The sequence below is a fragment of the Lates calcarifer genome, linkage group LG16_LG22, assembly GCF_001640805.2.
Source record: "Lates calcarifer isolate ASB-BC8 linkage group LG16_LG22, TLL_Latcal_v3, whole genome shotgun sequence".
NCBI lineage: Eukaryota > Metazoa > Chordata > Actinopteri > Centropomidae > Lates > Lates calcarifer.
In genome coordinates this window covers 12,770,148-12,788,868 of record NC_066848.1, presented here as the reverse complement: position 1 = coordinate 12,788,868, position 18,721 = coordinate 12,770,148, and the positions used below count along the sequence as shown (strand labels likewise).

At 38.5% G+C, this 18,721-nt stretch overlaps 1 protein-coding gene across 1 annotated transcript in view; it reads left to right on the top strand.

Moving 5' to 3' along the window:
- The window catches only part of grid1a (glutamate receptor, ionotropic, delta 1a), a 205,176-nt gene that overhangs the window by 160,705 nt on the left and 25,750 nt on the right, over positions 1–18,721 (top strand). Inside the window, 4 exon segments of the mRNA XM_018696973.2 lie at positions 4,951–5,004; positions 12,275–12,448; positions 15,266–15,427; positions 15,853–15,972. Of these exon segments, the coding sequence (XP_018552489.1) occupies positions 4,951–5,004; positions 12,275–12,448; positions 15,266–15,427; positions 15,853–15,972 (510 nt within the window).

Genomic DNA, 18,721 nt, shown 5'->3' with positions numbered 1-18,721 from the left:
GCATATCATTCATGATCTTAAGGCAATCAAAAACTGTAACCATCAGAAGCACTGTCTTGTACAACCAAATTGTGACCAGCTATCTTTCAGCAGCAAACAGACTGAGTAGGCAAATAAATTTGTATTTTTTTTCAGCTGGGAGGGGAGGTGTTGACTCTTTCCACATGGTGATACTATAGATCCTTGTTTGGAAAACACATTGAATTTAGATCATTATCTAAACTTTAAACTGCAGGGTGGGGATTTGCTTCACTTGCAGGATCCGTACACTGTAATGTGAGCAAATGAGAAAACTGTGATCATTACACAATGTCCACCATAAACAAGGCATTTTATCTTTTTTGCGGGGGGTGCTAGATTCATCCTAAATTTGCAGAGACAAGTTTTAGTTCAGTTTAAGTAAAAACATCAGAGTTGGAACTCATACAATAGTTGTGATGTAACGATAGAAGCAAACAGCTACAGTAATCATCATAAACAATAATTGTAATTAGCAATTCAAGCAGCTTGGCTTAACTTGTATTCTTACTGCTGTTTTATTCACTCACTGATTAAGCAAGAGCTCTTTAAGCAATTTTACAATGGCTTTATAATAAAAACGAGCTGCAGGTTAATGAAATAGATGGCACTTTTGATGTAGTTAAAGCTCCTGATTAGTTTCTAATCACAGCAAATACAATTATTTTAATGATCAGCAATGTTTTCATTATTTTTGCTTTAATGAGAGCGGCAAACCATTTCTCAACTGTCTCGTAAATCTGCAAAATTGCTGCATATTCAAGATACAGTGGGTGGAAGATGCTTAAATACGGAAAGCTATGTTTATGCATGTTGTTTCCATGCTGTCATCTTGTGTTTAAAGGTGAACATCTTGTAGACTAGTAAAGCAGATAATGTATTACAATTGTGTGTGGGTTGTAATTATATCATTTTATGCCAGATTTATGTTTGTTGTACATTAAGTCTTAATAACTGGTTTGGATAGCTATGTAGATGCAGAGAGGTGTCCATGCCTTTTAGCCTGTCCTCATTACCTTTATTGAAATAAATTGGGTGGACAAAATACTAGAAAAAAATTTCAGTTTAACACAAAACAGTTAAACAACACCATAGACTGCAGCCACCAAAATGATCATAAAGTTAAATCAACACCTCTTAAAACAGTTTCACCAGAAACTAAACATTATATCTAAGGACATATTGCAGGAATGTTGTAACGCATTGCATCAGTTTTATCTAGGTGTACCTAATAAACTGGCAACTGAGTGTATAATCCAAACTGGCTTTGCATTCAAATGTTAAAAACACCATTTTGTACTGTAACAAATAATTGTACTGAATGAGTTTACACTGAGCTCTTTTATCTTTTCACATTCAGGAGATTCATCCCCAGTCGTCTGAGGCCTGCCCAAACCTCCCCCCACCTATTTTCACATCCGTCTAACCACAATTCCTCTCAATCCCTTCTCGGCTGTCACAGTTTTAAATTGGAGTTGGCATTCTCTGGCTGCCTTTGTGGCATCGCTACTGTATAAGAACATGCCTGAGGTACTTTGCCTCTCTGATTAGCGATCTTACTGTCGCCAGGCTGCGGCTGTATCAACAGCATAGAATATTCCTCAGATGTCACTCCAGACTCTTTGTCTATGCCTCCTTCTCCAAAACCACATTTCTCTCCAGAGTTTTGCTGTTACATCATCTCCTGTAATGAATGGAAAGAAAGAAAACACACAAAGGCGAAATTACTCTGCCTGGATGTTGATAACATTTAAGGTCTCAGATGGATTTTTAGGCTTTGGTGTGATAAATTTGAAGCAAAGGGGAAAACCCTTGCTTAGTTCAACTGAAATAGGACTATGTGCGATTAGGGAAGGGCTGATTAGGTAAAATAATGTAGGAATTGTTACTGAGCCACACAGGGCTTTTGTGTTTAAGAGCTGCAAGTTTTGAATCCTAAAGAGCAACTTCCTTAAGCACTGTAAGCGCAGTAGGTATCCAGGCTCTTTGCAATTAAAATCTTGTTTCATATTTTGAAACTAGAAATATATGAAGTGTGGGCCACTTATAGAGATGAAACAAAACAAGCTATAATTGTTAAGTGTAAGTTTAGTGTTCCATTATGTACAGTATATATGTCACATTCTCATGAAGTTCAAAACAGTAATCATCCTCACCTCTACCTTCTTAAATTGATGTTGGAGAAAATGGCCAAGATGACTAACAACGAGTTACCTCACGGTGATCACCTATAAATACATCAGAGCTTTCAGTCCATCATAGCAGCTCTCAAATACTTCAGTATATCAGCAATTACGTGTTTGTCACATTCATACAGCAGCAAGGTTAAACAGCAGCTCACAAACAGCATTTAGCTTAACAAGGCTTTATCTCTAGAGTGTCTAAAGTTGTCAGTGTTTGGTTGTGCTGTGAACTGGTGCTGAACCTCTCAAGTGGTGGGTTCTGTTGTGCCCAAGGCTTCAACGAAACACTGCATCCCAGCTGGTACACATTAACTAACCCACACTGCAGTCCTTGACTTTGTTTTTATTATTATGGCATCTGACAGATTTTGTCTGGAACAATGAATGCAGTTCAAGGAGCTGTCGTCTCTCTTGAATGTCAAGGTTGCTCTTCAAGGCAGACAATACTTCTCATTGATTTCGTTTCAGACCAGAGAGACATTATCATAAGTTGAATTAATGGATTACTCACATGAGGACATATTCTTCTGATATTTTTCCATCATGGAGATTATATAAACTTCAAGGTTTACAGTGAATTGTTGTGCCTGTGAGTTCATAGCTTCACATGCCCTGTTTAACTGATGAAAGAATGTTTCAAGTTATTTCTCTTGTCAAAGCAAACCGTCCTTGCACCATCTGTAAAAGAATTACATTTTTTACACAGAGCATTAAAAAATGAAAACTACAACTGAAGTGGTGAAACATTGAGCAAATAATGTTTCCATCTAATTGCATTTATTAAGAACATTTTCATTTCACTAACATGATGCTGTTCAGAGTTTTTTTTTTTAAACCCTTACATGTACACAAGCTGAGGAGACTACAGTTGACTTTGATCTGTCTGCTTCTGCCTTTCTTTTGCTCTCCTTTTGCCTAAAGTGGTCCCTATGGCTCTACCTTTAGCGTTAGTCTTCATTTTTCTCTAAATCTTGCTTTCTTCCACACCTGCAAACAAATGCACATGCACGCACAATAGACACACACAAACACACCCACATGCATGGGCCCTCAAGTGTTATGTTGTGCCTGAAGGTTGTGCAACACGGTAGTGTAATATTTTCTTTCTTCCCTACCTTAAACATATTTGAAAGTCATTTACAGTATGATGCCTATATTACATAAATATCAATGTTAAGTGTCAGTGCATACAGTTAATGGCCCAATCCCTGATGGAATCACAGCATAAACTACATTTTTCATTTTAGTAGGTTGGTGTGCTCAGTGGATCATATGGACCATGTACATTCTGATTATTAGAGTGGAAAAGTACTTTACTGTATACTAAATGTGAGTTGTTTCTTTATCAATAAATTTTAAATGTGATAGTTTTTTTGCATACTGACCCAACCTTCTAAATATGACGTAAGACAGCTGAACGGTTTCCCCAGTAACCAACATGCTCCTTAAGCAAGACTGAAATTTACCATTTTGTCTTTTAAACAGATCAGAAGCACTGATCAACTTTCTTTGGTGAAGGCAGTCCTCATAACATGACATGCTCTTGTTCTACATAAATCTATACTCATTAAGCGTAGCATCTGTCTGGTCTTTCATAGCATTCGTTGATAATGTTGGCCTATCAATCCTAATTTCAGGATGAATTTTGCAGGCATATGGCCTTGCTCTTTAATTTTCTGTATGTGGCATTGCAACCATGGTGGTAAATATTGCTCTAGCATTGGTTCTTATGCAACTAGATGAGAACAATCTGGAAATGAGAGGCGCATTAAAATCAAATCATGACTCTTCCAAGGTTAGAGTATCGATTAGTTTCTGGTGCTGTGCACGGGCAATTATTGGTGAGCATGGTGTTGTTGAGTAAAAAGCTCAGCAGGGTTCCATTGGTTATATGTTGTATATCAGTGTGCAAGGGATTCATTTAGATACTAATGATAGCAATTTGCAGCAGAGATGTTAAGCATGATGTCAAATGTGTGCAGTGGTGTGACAGGTGGAGGAACTCAATAATGAGATGGACGGTTTACGGTAATTCCAACTGGGGTTATTTTCACATGTGCTGAGAGGTTTTAGGTCATTTAGTATTATTCACATACACTTCAGTAGTTGAATTCTTAAGCATCATGAGAAACCTGATTTTTCGAATTGAAATAGAGAAACGTGATGTTCTTTGGGAAAATGCTCTCTCTGTAGTTTATGCTTACTTCAAGCAGCTTCACTTCATTACTCTAAGAGTTGTGCCCTTGTATGCAGATGATTCCATTCAATTTCTGACTAAAATCAACATGTTCACAAGAGAGCCATTAATATTTGACCACTAAAATATTATTAATAACATAATATAAAAATGAAGTCACAGAGAGTAGACAAATTTAGTGACCCTATTTAATTTAGAAAAGGTAACTAATTTTGACAGCAATGATAGCAGAAACTGTTGGCCAGTTTTAAAGTCTTAACACCTCACTTCAGACCTTATATGTCATTTGATCAACCCATTAAAGATTTTTTTTGCTCAACATAGCATTATTTTTATAATGGCTGGTTAATGCAGTATACTCCAGGCATTATTTTTATTTAATTTTGTTCTGTCTTCACCCTCTCCATGCTTTAGGATGTCTTGATTTACAAGTCAAGCTCCAGAGGTACCTAAGTACTGACACGCACTATTGTAAGAGCTCAATGAAGTACTCACAAGGTGAAATGATCTAATTTGTCTTCTCTTTCTTCCTCTTCTTATTTATCATTTCAGGCTGTGGAAACCAACCTGGCATCCAAGGACAGTCACTGGGTCTATGCCAATGAGGTGAGGCCAAAAACAAACACACTTATGCGCCTTGCACCTGAGTGAATTTAGACCTCATTGTTAGTTTGCCTCTGTCAACACAGAGTCTCATATGCTGCCAAGACACGCACAGACACATGAAAACCTATGACTGTCACTCTGTACACTTTCATATTCAATTAGATTAGTAGCACATAATTTGTTTTTATTTTATGTTGGCTGCCTAAGGGAATGGACCTTTATTTGATATTGTATAATTGCCCTGCCTTTAACTCTTGATGTCAGTTTGTCTTTTCCTCCTCTGTACCAGTACTCTGTATGTCTGACATTGACCTAAATGGTCTTCTAAAGTGGCTGTAACAGCACAAAATTCAGGTGCACTTTTTGAATAGAGAACAGTGGACCCTGTCTTTAGCTATAGTGCATCAGCACTGCATTTCCATTGATTCAAAGTGATTTGGAGATAAGGGGGAGTCATAGGATTGGCCCACTACTAAAAGCAGTGGATGAAAGAATAAAAGGTTGCTCCCAGTTGATTCACCTCGAATATTAACATTGCTGTGCCTAATAGAAGCAATCTAACTACCACACACACATACAGTACATCAATGTCCATGTACTTTAATGAAATATCAACTCCTCACTTATATGAACATCTGAACCTGTGCTCACCATCCAAAACATGATGCATATTGATCCATGATCCATAGAGCAAGATCAATGAATGTTCCCTAGATAGCTATTTTGTTTAGGCAACACCCATAGAATTATTAAGATACTGTGTTACTGGGGGAAGTGCAGAATTTTCTACAGTCAAAATTACTCTTGATTCTGAGGTTGACGACACGTACTGGCCAAAGCACACATTAGACTTTAACCAACAAATACTAAATAGTTGTCATTTACGTTTTAGTTAGGAATTCACCATGCAGCATTTCAGTATATTTCAGTGGCTTACATATTGATTTACAGAAGTTAATGAGGCTCAGTATGTTGAAAACTGTCTGCTATCTGGCAGCATAATCACCTAATTTTAGACTATAATGAGTTTTCATAAAATAACGATCATGTGTTTTTTAAATCATCTTCACAATGCGTTTCAGTATACACACACCTGAAGTATTGATTTTCTGCAGCTAATGAGACCTTGAGTTCTTTCAAACTTTTTCTACCTATGGCAACACAAGTCATAATATTTTACTGATATGTCTCCAAAAAGTCCTTTTTTGTGTGTCAAACAAGATGATAAGATAGAGAATGCAATGCTTAATTTGAAGCAGTATTCACATACAAACTCATGCATGCCTCTCATTCAATTACCACAGAGCTCCACTAAGACATTAGCTTTAATTGCGTCAGACTCTGGGAAAGTATGAACTGATGGCATGTTAATGTCTATGGCACTCTCTTAATGGTTGATGTGATGTGGATTACTGTGGAGTTATCTCTCCCTGGTACACATTTGAAGGGGAAGAATACACCAGTTTTTATCTGTGAACTATGAAATATATCCCCATTCTCTTTCTGTCTGTCACTGTCAAATATGTAATCATTTCATCCCCATTTTTCTCTCTCCCAGCAATTTTTGTTTGTCCATTTTTTCCCTCTCTCTCTATTTCAGCCTTTCATTTCATGATACAAGATAAACTGCCCATGAAGCTGACAATCACCAGAATAACACAGACATGTTGAAAGGGCTAACAAGGAAGTTCAATTACAACTCATGCCGACCTATTTTTTGTCACCACAGATATTGGTCTCCAGGGCTCTTCTCATGTACAAAAGAAAATAACATGAAATCTCACAGCACCAATCTGGTCCACCATCTTCTTAAATCCTGTTTTCTCATAGAGCCTTGTAAATTCTTATGCTTTTACCAACAATAAGATTTACCATGTACATTGAACTCAGGCATGTATCTAACTGGAAATGATTTATCTACATTTCTTTCTTATCTCCAAAGGGGAAGTAGATTTTAAGGAAGGTGCAAATCTACTTTGTTCCCACTAGTCTGATTTGGTTTCTGCTCCTAACATTGCTGATGGCACTGAGAGTGCGCACAAGGTTTTGTAATTCATTCAAATACGTTTGAAAAGAGATAAGCATAGTGATTATTAGAATGAGATTGTTGGATTTGTAGATTTGCAGCATGCCTGCGGGCAGTTGCTCCTATACACTTGCCTGATCATGACTGAGTTACGACGTTCATTTTAACCGGGTGATCTTGAGGCTCTCTTTCGCCCATCCGCCCGCCCCATCAGCTCCCCAGGCTCCTGCCAGCCTTTACACCCCTCATGGTGAAAGCGAGATCTCACATTTCACTCACGACAAGCAGTTATGCTAAGCTGATACCAGCAGCAACATGTGGCTCAATGAATGTAGTTGTCAAGCCAGAAAGGTGATAAGAGAACACAAAGAGATGGATGGAGACAGAAAATGATGATGATGAGTGAGTATGATCACAAGTTGAAAAACAATAAATGGGCTTACAGAAAAACAAGGAAAAATGAAACTGATATTACGTCCTGATAACACTTTTTATTCAGGAGTGTCCTAAGGATTACACTTACCTCATGCAGTATCTTGAAGATTTAACAAGACATCAGTAGGTTAAAGGTTGTCAATCACATATGGATAGACTCCATGGGGGACTTGCTAGAGACAGATTAAAAGGAAGAAAATTGAAGTAGATTGAAAAGACTGAGACATCCTGACCTTAAGTCCCTTATTTTTTTCCCATAATGCAGCTCAATAGAATTTTTCATTAGACCTTCCCTGACTGGTATATGCCCATGTTTTTCCAAACTTGACATCCCCACACCATAAATTTACAAATCCAAGCTCAAGCTGAAATGACTCAAGTGATGTCACTTAACACTGCACAATGTGCAATGCACAATGTGCCACATGTGTCCTGTGTAAAATCCATGTTAAAATAAAGTTTGAGTGTAAACTTTTCTCTCAACATAGCTTCTCTTCATTTGCAAACATTTTTAGTTTGAGACTGACACTAGTGCATTTTAAAACCAAAAGAGTGGGTTTGAATGGCACACAGTTCATGAGCCCTCAGGGTATTAAACTTATTCAACACATAAATGACCAAAATAATCTTTAGAAAATGCAGAAGAGCTTTGAAATTGGAGTGTAAAGAAGCACAGCAGAACTTGATGTGAGCAGAAGGATGCCGGGGTGACAGGCAGGCGTGCGTCTCCCTAAACCACCCACCAAACCAGGGTGCTGCAGCTGCTAGCACACAGAAGGTTGTCTGCATCTGACATTGTCTAGTGGACGCAGATGGATTGCGCATCCTGTGAGGATTTGTTGTTGTTTTTTTTGTTTTTTTCCCCTTCAAAAGCAGGACGGTGACACCTCAGAATGTTTGATGGATTAGGTGGCTGTGCCTGCTGTGACAGACAGAGTCGAGGAGGACAGTCATGATATGACTGATGTCTTGGGTAACTGCCCATCAAGCAACTGAGACGCAGACCCCACTCTACTCATGCAGCCTCCACCGCAGCAGATTGTAGGACAGGAAGGTGGATTACTGAAGAGACCACATACAAGATAAAGAAATTTTTCAGTTAGCTTATTGCTTATTCGAGGTAGTGTACTACATTTCATTTATGAAAACCCTGGATTTGCTGTTATGGTCCTTTATTCCATTAAAAATGAAGAGTATCCATCCAGAAACCCAATTCACATGTCAAAAAATGATGTACTAACCCACAAATGGTGACCACAGGAGACGTCCATCGCCATGGTCATAAATCTAAAGGACCCCCAGACAGACGACTCCCTTCACTAACCACCTTATCTAAATGTTACAGCGGTTACAGTTACAGTCATTTAAAGGCATTGGGTTATTTCATTAAATGCTGTTCATTTGTTTTTTTTGTTTTCAGTTTCATTTAAAGTTCTTTTATTTTCTCAGGCAATCATTGAACTGTGAGCAGCTGGACTATTGCTTTTTCTTAACATATTTTTAAATTTTTTTTTTTTTTTGTTTCATTTAAGTTCTTTATTTTCTCAGGCAATCATGAACTGTGAGCAGCTGGACTATTGCTTTTTCTTAACATATTTTAAATTGTGGAGTTGTTATGTCCATGAAAATATACAAAGATAGCTGAATGGAACAGTTTTAATGTATTAATAAATTATTTTCACCAAAAAAAATGACCTTGGTCACTCCCATGGGTACGTGACCCTCTTGTTCCACTAGTGAATGCATTTTCAGCCTGTTTCAAATTCAAACACTGTGCTCTTATGGTTTGTCCATATATGACAGTGATGTGCCCACCATTTTATATTTAATACATTTTTTTTAGAAAGGAAATACTTTGATCTCCCAGAGAAGTAACACAGTAGAGCTTCAAAATCACATCACAAAATCACAAGTTTATTTTACTAGCAGTGCCTGAGAGCATTATTAACAAAGCCCAATAAAATCTTAGCTTCATCATCATTAGCATAGGTACCTGTAATAGTACCAGGTGATAGCTGTACTTTGAATGTTTAATATACAATATAGCAGCAGTGTCTCATAATGTATTATATGATTTTTGATATGAATGATGCAGCATATTTGTGCCCACTCTGTGAAAAACAAGTAAATATATCCTCATCATCTACTCTCTTCATCATATGCAGATTCTGTGTGCAGCACTTAATGATCATTTTTCAACACAACAGAGCTGTCTGAACAGAACATGGCACTGATTTACCTGTGAAACCCTTCAGTTTGGCATAATTTACAAGCCTTGATCCACTGAAAATTACACCTCAGATGACACAATTCAGCAAAGACTGTGCTCTGTGTTATTCGATGTTTGATTTCCCCTCCAGCGCATCCCATCCATTACCCTCAATAGGACAACAGTTATTTGGTTCTATCGCCAGACAACAGGTGAAGTGATTAAGTAATCTTGAGGTTATTGTCTGCCTAAGTAATTATCTTTTTCTTAACAATGCACTGAAAGCACATAAAAAAGACATGTATATAACATGTTTGTAGGCGAGAACAACTCATATTAACATCACAGGCACAGTGCTTTGTTCTTCTTCCCTGACTCAGCATTACTTCTCAATTTAGTTGCCTGCAGCTTCAAAAAGAACCTTCTAATTAAATCGCTGTCGTGATTATGGGTACATTTTTTATTTATTTCTAGTGAAAGATTAATAACATTTGACTGAGCAGCACAAAGAGGATAATTTAGCCTATCTGTCAGCTGAACTTGATTTGATTAATGTATTTTGGTCATCAGCTGTCATTGAAACATGGCCATGCTGTATTCACTTTTTCGGAAATTTGAGTGGGTTTCCTCCAAAGGTGCTTAACACCTGAACAGATTGCATGATAACTGTAGATTCTAAAAGCAGCTTGTTGTGTTATATACTTTACTAGTAACAATATTGTGATGTGACCTACAATCATAATCACATACAGTACAACATTTCCATTAATAATGTTTCTCTATTGCTTTTAAAATCCACATGGATGAACAGTAATGCCTTCTATTCTCTCTGTACTAATAAACAAGCTAATGATCATTTTTGCTTGTCTATTGTGCAAATGAAATATATCATAGTGGTGTCCAAATTGTGACTTAATGGTCTGTACTTTCTCCTCAAAGAGAAGTTAAAAGGCATGCATTTCCTCAGCCATGTCCCATTGGTCAGTGTCACTGCTAGGTCAGGTTATGACACAAATGTCATCCATGATGGTGACAGAACACTTGGGCTGGGTGGCACTGGAAGTTATTAGTTTGGACGTGAGGGTTCGGCTCCGTGAACCATGCGGCATAATTCATCTGATTAATGTGTCACGGCAACTCATGAATATTCATCCTTTCCACCTGACTGACTACAAAAAGTCAGAAAAAGAGTCAGAGGATAAAGCTAGATGAGCCAGAATCACCTGAGGAGTGTTTTTCTCACATTGAACATAGATGAAAGATCTGGGCATACTGGCTCTTGAAAAAAGGATGTGTCTTTTCAATTCAGTTTGCTCACAATAAAGAAGATGAACTGAAGAAGAAAAGTATATGACATGAGAAATGTGCATGAGAAAAAGGCAGATAAACCAAAGAGGGTTAAAGCCTGTTTTGGACATACAATGTGGGGGAAAAAACAAGATTGACTGGTGACTTGAAATAAGGTAAACATACAAAGAAAGACTAAGTAGGAATGATGGCAAGATAATAAAAGACTGAAAACCACATTAGGACTAAAGGAGAAAGGCACAGAGGCCACATAGAGGAGAAATTAGCAGTGACCACAGAGCACTGAGATCAGCAGTAACAACAGAAAGGTCGATGCAAAAAGGGAAAGATCAGAATGTCTGATTAGGAAAACAGATAGAGAGCATGGATTCAGGCGTGTGTGGTGAAGGATTATATCAGCCCAGAGCTGCTTAAGTTTTGACCTGATAGCAACCTCACAGCTTTATTGTCAGATAGTATATGAACCCAACGTTTCCGAAGAGACTCACTGTCTGCCTCTGCATTGACCATCGTCCTACTCTGGAGACCAGCAGCCAGCTCACTGTCTCATGAATATTGATCTGACCCTTCACAGGGTAGATCTCCAGTGACCCTCCACACATGCATCGCCCCACTTGAGAGGACCAAGGGTCACCTGCACTATTATACTGAAGGATATACTTGAAATGTTCATTGATTTGTCAATGTAATATGAATAACAAAACAGACAAGTTTCTAAGGATAAATTCTAGCTTAAAATTTGAAATATAAAAATGACAATTTATTATTGTTATTTATTTTCTGTTTTTGTCTTTTGGTGTAAAAATGTAGTTGATTAAAGTCATTAAACAATCCAATGCTGGGACAGAAATCATGTGAATTAAGCTTTGGATGATTACTGTTAATGCACACTGGGTTTAATTGCAACATAAAAATAGGATTCATAAAGTGAAGTTGAGCACACAGCACAATTTAACCCCATTTTACTTGTTAGAAATATCCTCACTTTACCTCACTTTTCCTCCTAACTGATTGCTCCATAGCCCCCCAGTGTGTCATCTGATATTTTAATTGCTAAAGAAGCTGGCACAGCCAATGCAAACCCCTCAGAGGTTTAGTTTCATATCCAAATTTCCACTCAGAAAACTGCTCCTCAAAAACTGCACATTCATGGTTTGTGTCACGATTCCTCACTGCTCAAAAATCCCAGTCTGATAAAAAACAAAAAGAAGAAAAAGTGTGTCTACACTTTATACTGAGAATAAAGGCAAAAGCTTGTTAAACTAAACTCCTCCTGTCGTCTTCATTCACAGGAGGTGAGTGATGCCGACATCATGGAGCTGGTTCACAGCTCTCTGGGGCGGATGACCATCATTCGTCAGATCTTCCCATTGTGGAGAGACACCAACGTTCGCTGCATGAGGAACAATCATCGCATCTCCTCCCTGCTCTGTGACCCCCAGGAAGGCTATCTGCAGTCCCTGGAGGTAAAAAGCTGCTTAAAGTGTTGGTCCTTCATTGCTGCGCAGTCCCCTTAGTTTATTCATAGAAAATCTTAAGAATTCTTTTAAATGGACTGAATGAAGATACGCAACAAAATACTCATGGTGATTGGCAATCATGGGATATGTGCGCCAGATAATTTTCATTGAAGTAATTGTAGTAATTCATTAAAAACACACACATACACACACACAGCTAAAATGTAAAAAAAAAAAATCCCTCTCTCAATCCCTCAGTCCTTTAAGTGGACACGCAAATGAAGAGGATCAAACACCTTTGAAAGATGTTAGTGATTTACAATGTCATGCATATACAAGTGCTCAGCATATCTGTACTTATAAGACACTAAAAATACCTTTGCAGTGGGAAGATATTTGTCAGATATGAATATAACTTCTTAAATACTTCACATTACATTTCATCCCAAGCCAACCCAAAAAAAAAAAACTAGAAGTTTCCCTACTTTAAAAAAAACATGTTTGTTCCACCTTTCTGTGCCATATTTGATTTGTAATTCAAAGTATATCACAATTTGAAATAATACTCCACCAAACAGTCACTCACTGTAGGCATGAAAGGCAGCTGTGAAAGGCATGTGTTGTTGCTGTAATCAGGTTGAATTCAGTCACTCACAATGGAGTCCAATGGTGACATTATTTTTTTGACAAAAATCAGGAAAAAGTGTCAAAATTTCCAAAGAGAATTCTTAAATCACTCCAAAGCCTCCAGTGTCTATGGAAAAGCCTGTTATGTTTAATCATAGATTCACCAAAATAATCTACTTTCAGTGGAGATTCTGAGCTTTAAGCTTTAAGGAGGGTGAATGCGCAACATGGACGCAGTATGATGGATGAGGCTGTATTGAGTATTTGACTAGTGGCAAGGTTGTGTTTTTTTTCTTTCTTATATTCTATCCCTTTTGCTCCAAGTATTTATGGGACTGTGACTTGGTGCTTTAGAAACAACCAGCATGTTTCATCCACTGTTTCCGGCAACCGACAGACAGGACACTTGTTATCAACCAGAGGGACAGAACTATAAAACAAACATGGTGTGGTCTGTTTTTGTTTTGTGTACAGTACAAGTGCTGAAAGGGGTTATGAACAGTATGCATTCAAGACCCTATAGACGAACATCTGCTGGGTGACACATGAATACAAATATTGACTGATTATGTATGCAACTGAATATAGAATAAACTTCCTCGATAAGCTAATTATGAGGGACATGAATGCCCATGAATATAAATGACTACAGCTCAGTCTGACTAGGGAATAAATGGCAGAACAGAGTAAAAATTATTTTAAAGTCAGTAAAAGTTTGCCTAATAAAGGCTTCCAAAGTGGAAATCCCTGTATGCTATGCGTTATCTGTGATTTGTATTAAGGATTAGTTAACCAGAAACTCAATCTAAGGTAAATTCACAATGAGGGTCAATGAAAGAGACATGCCCTTCAGCACCAACACAGCTTTGTTATCTCTCTAACAGAACATCATGCCCTTCTTTGGGTCTTTGCAGTGGCCTCTCTCACCTTGCCACTTATTACTTTATGTTAAGAGTTAAGAGCGCCTCCTTACACCTCTTGCATTTTTTCTTTGCTCAATCCATCTGGAGTGCAATGGCTGTGTTCCCTGTAGCACTATTGAAATGTTCACATTCCTTCTTATCCATACTCCGGACAGATGGCAAAACCATGTGGTGTGTGCACCCACAGTCCTCAATAATTCACATGAAAGAGGGTTAAATATCGGGTAATGGCAGTTAAAGCATTCATCAGAATAGTTAAACACTGAGGAGATTGCAGCGCTTTCCTGCACTAATCCTTCTCACAACCCCTCGGCTGTGGTGTAACCTCAGAAATCACCTCAACATAGCGTCTGAGTGAGTGACCTTGAGGCAAGTGAACTTGACTTGCATGATGACTTACCACTGAGAGGCGTGGACTGAAGTCCAAACATGTCATGAACTGACTGCCTGGAGTGGCAGCCAGTATTGCTTCCATGGATCTTCTTCTGTGGGAGGATTTGACTTGATTTGACCCAGAGGACCCATCAGATCCACTGTCACACCAAGACAGGAGGCAATAGACATGATTCCTGACAGGGTGCACTGCAGTTGGAGGGAGACAGTTGAGCTGATGGCAGCTCTGAAATTCATTAGAAGGACAATGATTGAAACAATTGAATTGGAACAATTTTTGTTTTCTCTTGCTCTTGATTTTATCTCACATCACAGCCGTCTATAATTATCTTTGCTTTTTGCCAGTGTTGTAACATGCATATCATTTCACATACCATCAGTGCGCTCTCATGATTGTTTAGCACATCAACCTCATGTGCAAACACATTTGGAAAGTCAGAGCAAAGTTGCTGCTGACTTCAATGTGTCAGTCTTCACTGTTATTGTAGAAAATTATTTAAAAAAATGGGTTTTCATCTCAGCACCAAAAGGCAGCCATGACAGTGTTGGACAAAAGAATACTGCTCTCCAGTTGTCCCCATGCTTTCCATTCTTTCTCTCTTCAAGTGAGGAGACAAGCTTTTATTCCCTACTGAGAACTTTTTTTTTCACCATCCAGCCTCAAAGACTAAAACCAGACTGAAAGACAACTGCCTTTGTGTAACTACTTTCACCATGGAACTGTGCAATATTTCTCTGACCCCTAAAAAGTTTGTTTTCTCTGTTGTATTCAACAACAGCTGTGTTCTCATAGTGTTAGGTATTGCACAACACAAACTACCAACAAAATCCAAGAATGCATTATTTAAAACTGTCTGTCTCTCCCCCCTCCCGCCAACAGGTGTCCAACCTCTACCTGTATGATAGTGTTTTGATGCTGGCCAACGCCTTCTATAGGAAACTGGAGGACAGGAAGTGGCACAGTATGGCCAGCCTTAACTGCATGAGGAAGTCCACCAAGCCATGGAATGGAGGATGGTCTATGCTAGACACCATCCAAAAGGTACTTGAGTTTGAAATGACCTTTTTTTTTTCTTGCTTAAAAAAGCTGCTGCTTTCGCATTTGCTATTTTGTAAGAAATCATGAATGATAGCTTCTGCTGTATTCTGTCATTGATGATTATATTGAGAAAACACGGTGCAAAATGTCACAATCCAGTAAAATGCAGTCCAGCCTAACCTCACGGTTTATTAGTTGAAATACACTTATATATATATATTAGGCTTTATAAATAATCATTATAGGAAGGTTAATTAAATCAATGCAAACACTTAATTTGTAAATTATAATAAATAATATAATGTGAAAAGGATGTATGTACTAATTAATGCCTGCAGGCTTTGTTTTTTCTTTCCTACACATAAAGATCAGAAACAGAAAGTAAATAGAAACAGACAGTAAGCATTGTCTGCTTGTTGTTGCGACAGGGTCGGATCAGTGGATTGACAGGACTGATGGACTTCCGTGCTGAAGGCTCCAATTCTCATGTTCAGTTTGAGATTCTTGGAACCAGCTACAGCGAGACATTTGGGAAAGATGTGAAACGGGTGAGTTCAGAGTGTTTTATATTAAGGACACCTCATGGGACATTAACTACCATGTTTTATGTTTGATGTTTTAGGACAAGTTTTATAGAGTTGCATACAGATGAACACAATACAGCAATACAATAATTTATGCTTGAATCTATTTTTTTTGTAATAGCATTTTATTTTCTCCTTTCAGTTTGTCATACATACCAATGTATTATATATTATAAATACAATAGGTTAGTAGATCTGTCATGTGTAATACCTATCAGATATAATAACCACATATTTGCTATGTACTAGTGTAATGTATTACACAGCAGCAGGGTGCCCAATTTTCTCATTTCACAGTGCAGTCACTGTGTTCCACTTATGTATTATATGCCTTAGACCACAGACCACTCAGTTATTGCATCTGTATAGAAACCCATTTTAGAAGCTTTGCATGGACTTGCATAACTGTCCATCCTGTAGGTGTTGAACAGCAGGTACTGTGAAACCTCTGATGAAAATAGCTTTTTGTAGACATTGTCTTGATGTGACCACTCACTACATCAGGAAAGAAATAAAAGTGAAATTAAGTTGTTTCTCATTATCTCAAGCCCTCCTGCAAACCTCTCAAGTTTAGGTACTCAATTCCAGTCCTTGAGAACTGGTGTCCTGCAGGTTTTTGTTCCTCTCTAATAGTTCATTTCCCATCCCTTTTATCATATAGATATAGTACATACCAGCTATGGCTCATTTACTAGCAAGAAGGAACAAAGACCTGCATTACACCTGTCCATGGGGATCAGAGTTTAGAAATCCTAGGGGACCAGTGGAGTGCGTGATAGGGACAAATACTGTACAGAAGGCTTCAAACTGTTTATTGTTTCTTCCTCGTGCTATTTTTCTGTAGATCCCTGGTTCTCAGTCTTAATCCTGAGCTGTTTTTTTTTCTTTTTTCACCCTTAAATACCAGATGAATGCAATTAACTCACTGGTAGAATAGAAAATCAGTTGTATTCTGATCCCTGAGAACCGTGGTCACAGGGTGTAGCATTTGTCACTGAGGTGTCAAGTATGAGGGTGCCCTCTACTGGAGCTCCTTCATTAACCAGATCTCTCTGTTTTGATCTTTCATTTAACCACCTCACTTGTGTTGGCTTGTAAGATGTCATCTGACACTGATAGATCAGATGTGTGCTTCTCTCTACTAACTGTACACACAAACATTGTGAATCTCTATATTAGGGTTCGTTATAGCAAAAATAAAACACACTACTTCCTCTTTGCATCTGCATGTTTATCTGTGGTTATGAGTTCCACCCAGACATTTTTCATGTTTTACTAATAATGAGCAGGCTGCATGAGCTGACCGTCAACTCTTTGCTGAGAAACCAGTCTGATCTTTCAGTGTTGTAGAGCTGAAGTGAGAGATTGAGAGCATTATTTGTGTACTCCTCTCCAAGCTGTAATTTGTTTGTCGCTGTGGATGTCCTGATTCAGTCAGGGACTTCTTGCAGAATGAAGAGAAATTGAGTTTCTTGGCAATCTATGTAGAGCAGGACTGACCAGAAGCAGTAATGAAGATTTAATCACCACTCAGCCTAACTGAAATCATGAAGCCAATTCATCATAATGTGGCCATTAGCATTAGCTAGGAGGACAGTAGTGTCATGTGTTTACACACACACACACACACACACACACACACACACACACACACACACACACACAAACATACAAACATTCATATCCCCCAGCAGAGTCAGACATACCCAGCATGGTACACACAAACAGTGGAGGCCCTCAGTGCATTTACACACACATGTATTGTACACGCTGTTTTGGACCTGAGACACTAACAGCATGCAGCCAGGCAAACAGAGGCCAGGGATCGCACTAACATGTGGGCGCTTGTATCTCAAAATCATTAGAGGCAAAAGGGGACAGCAAGGCCAGATAATGGGATGCCAAATGTATTCACTGCTGTTGTTCATTACCTGGCACGTCTGTCTGTGTGTCTGCCCACTACTTGGCAGAACCATTTAGTGGGAGAAATAACACAGAAATTCATGTACCTCTCCTCCCCGTTTCTCTATAATAGAATGTTTATTTATACATTCAGCATGTTCTTTGCCCTTTGTTGTGTCAGACTGGTGTGTACTATCAAGAAATGCTGCACCATTACATGTCGTAGTACATGACATGTACCCCAATGTCATGTTTCTGTGTGTTTCTTCAAGTGAAGTCAAATTGTGAATGCATGTCCTGCTCCACCCCTCTACCCACATCCACCCCTCAGAGCCATCCTTATTTTGTCTTTCTCCTCTCCTCTTTCTTTTATCTTTTCCTCTCATCTCATCACCCATCCTTCCCATCCTCTTCTCTCTGCTCACTTCTTCTCTTCTTCCCTAGATCTTTCTCCTCATTTTTCAGCCCTGCTTTCCTCCCTCTCCATCATCATTTATCTGCATTCAGTCCATTTTCTCCCCAGCCTGATGGCTCTTAGATGAGGCGTCTTTCTGGTTAGAAACTGTAATGAAGACTGAAATACTATTTCCTGGATGGCTACTGTGAGTTTTCTCCACCATCCACCAATGCTGCAGAGTGATCGATGCTGTTGTTGTTGTTTTGGTTTCCCAGTTTGCTCTTATTGATGTGTCAGCTCGTCTCTAAGCAGATATTGCTAATGACTTCCAGTTTACATGAAGCTCTTCATAGAGAAAATTCAATTCATTTCAATGAAATTGTTCCTCTTGCCAAGCATCTTGCATGCATCATG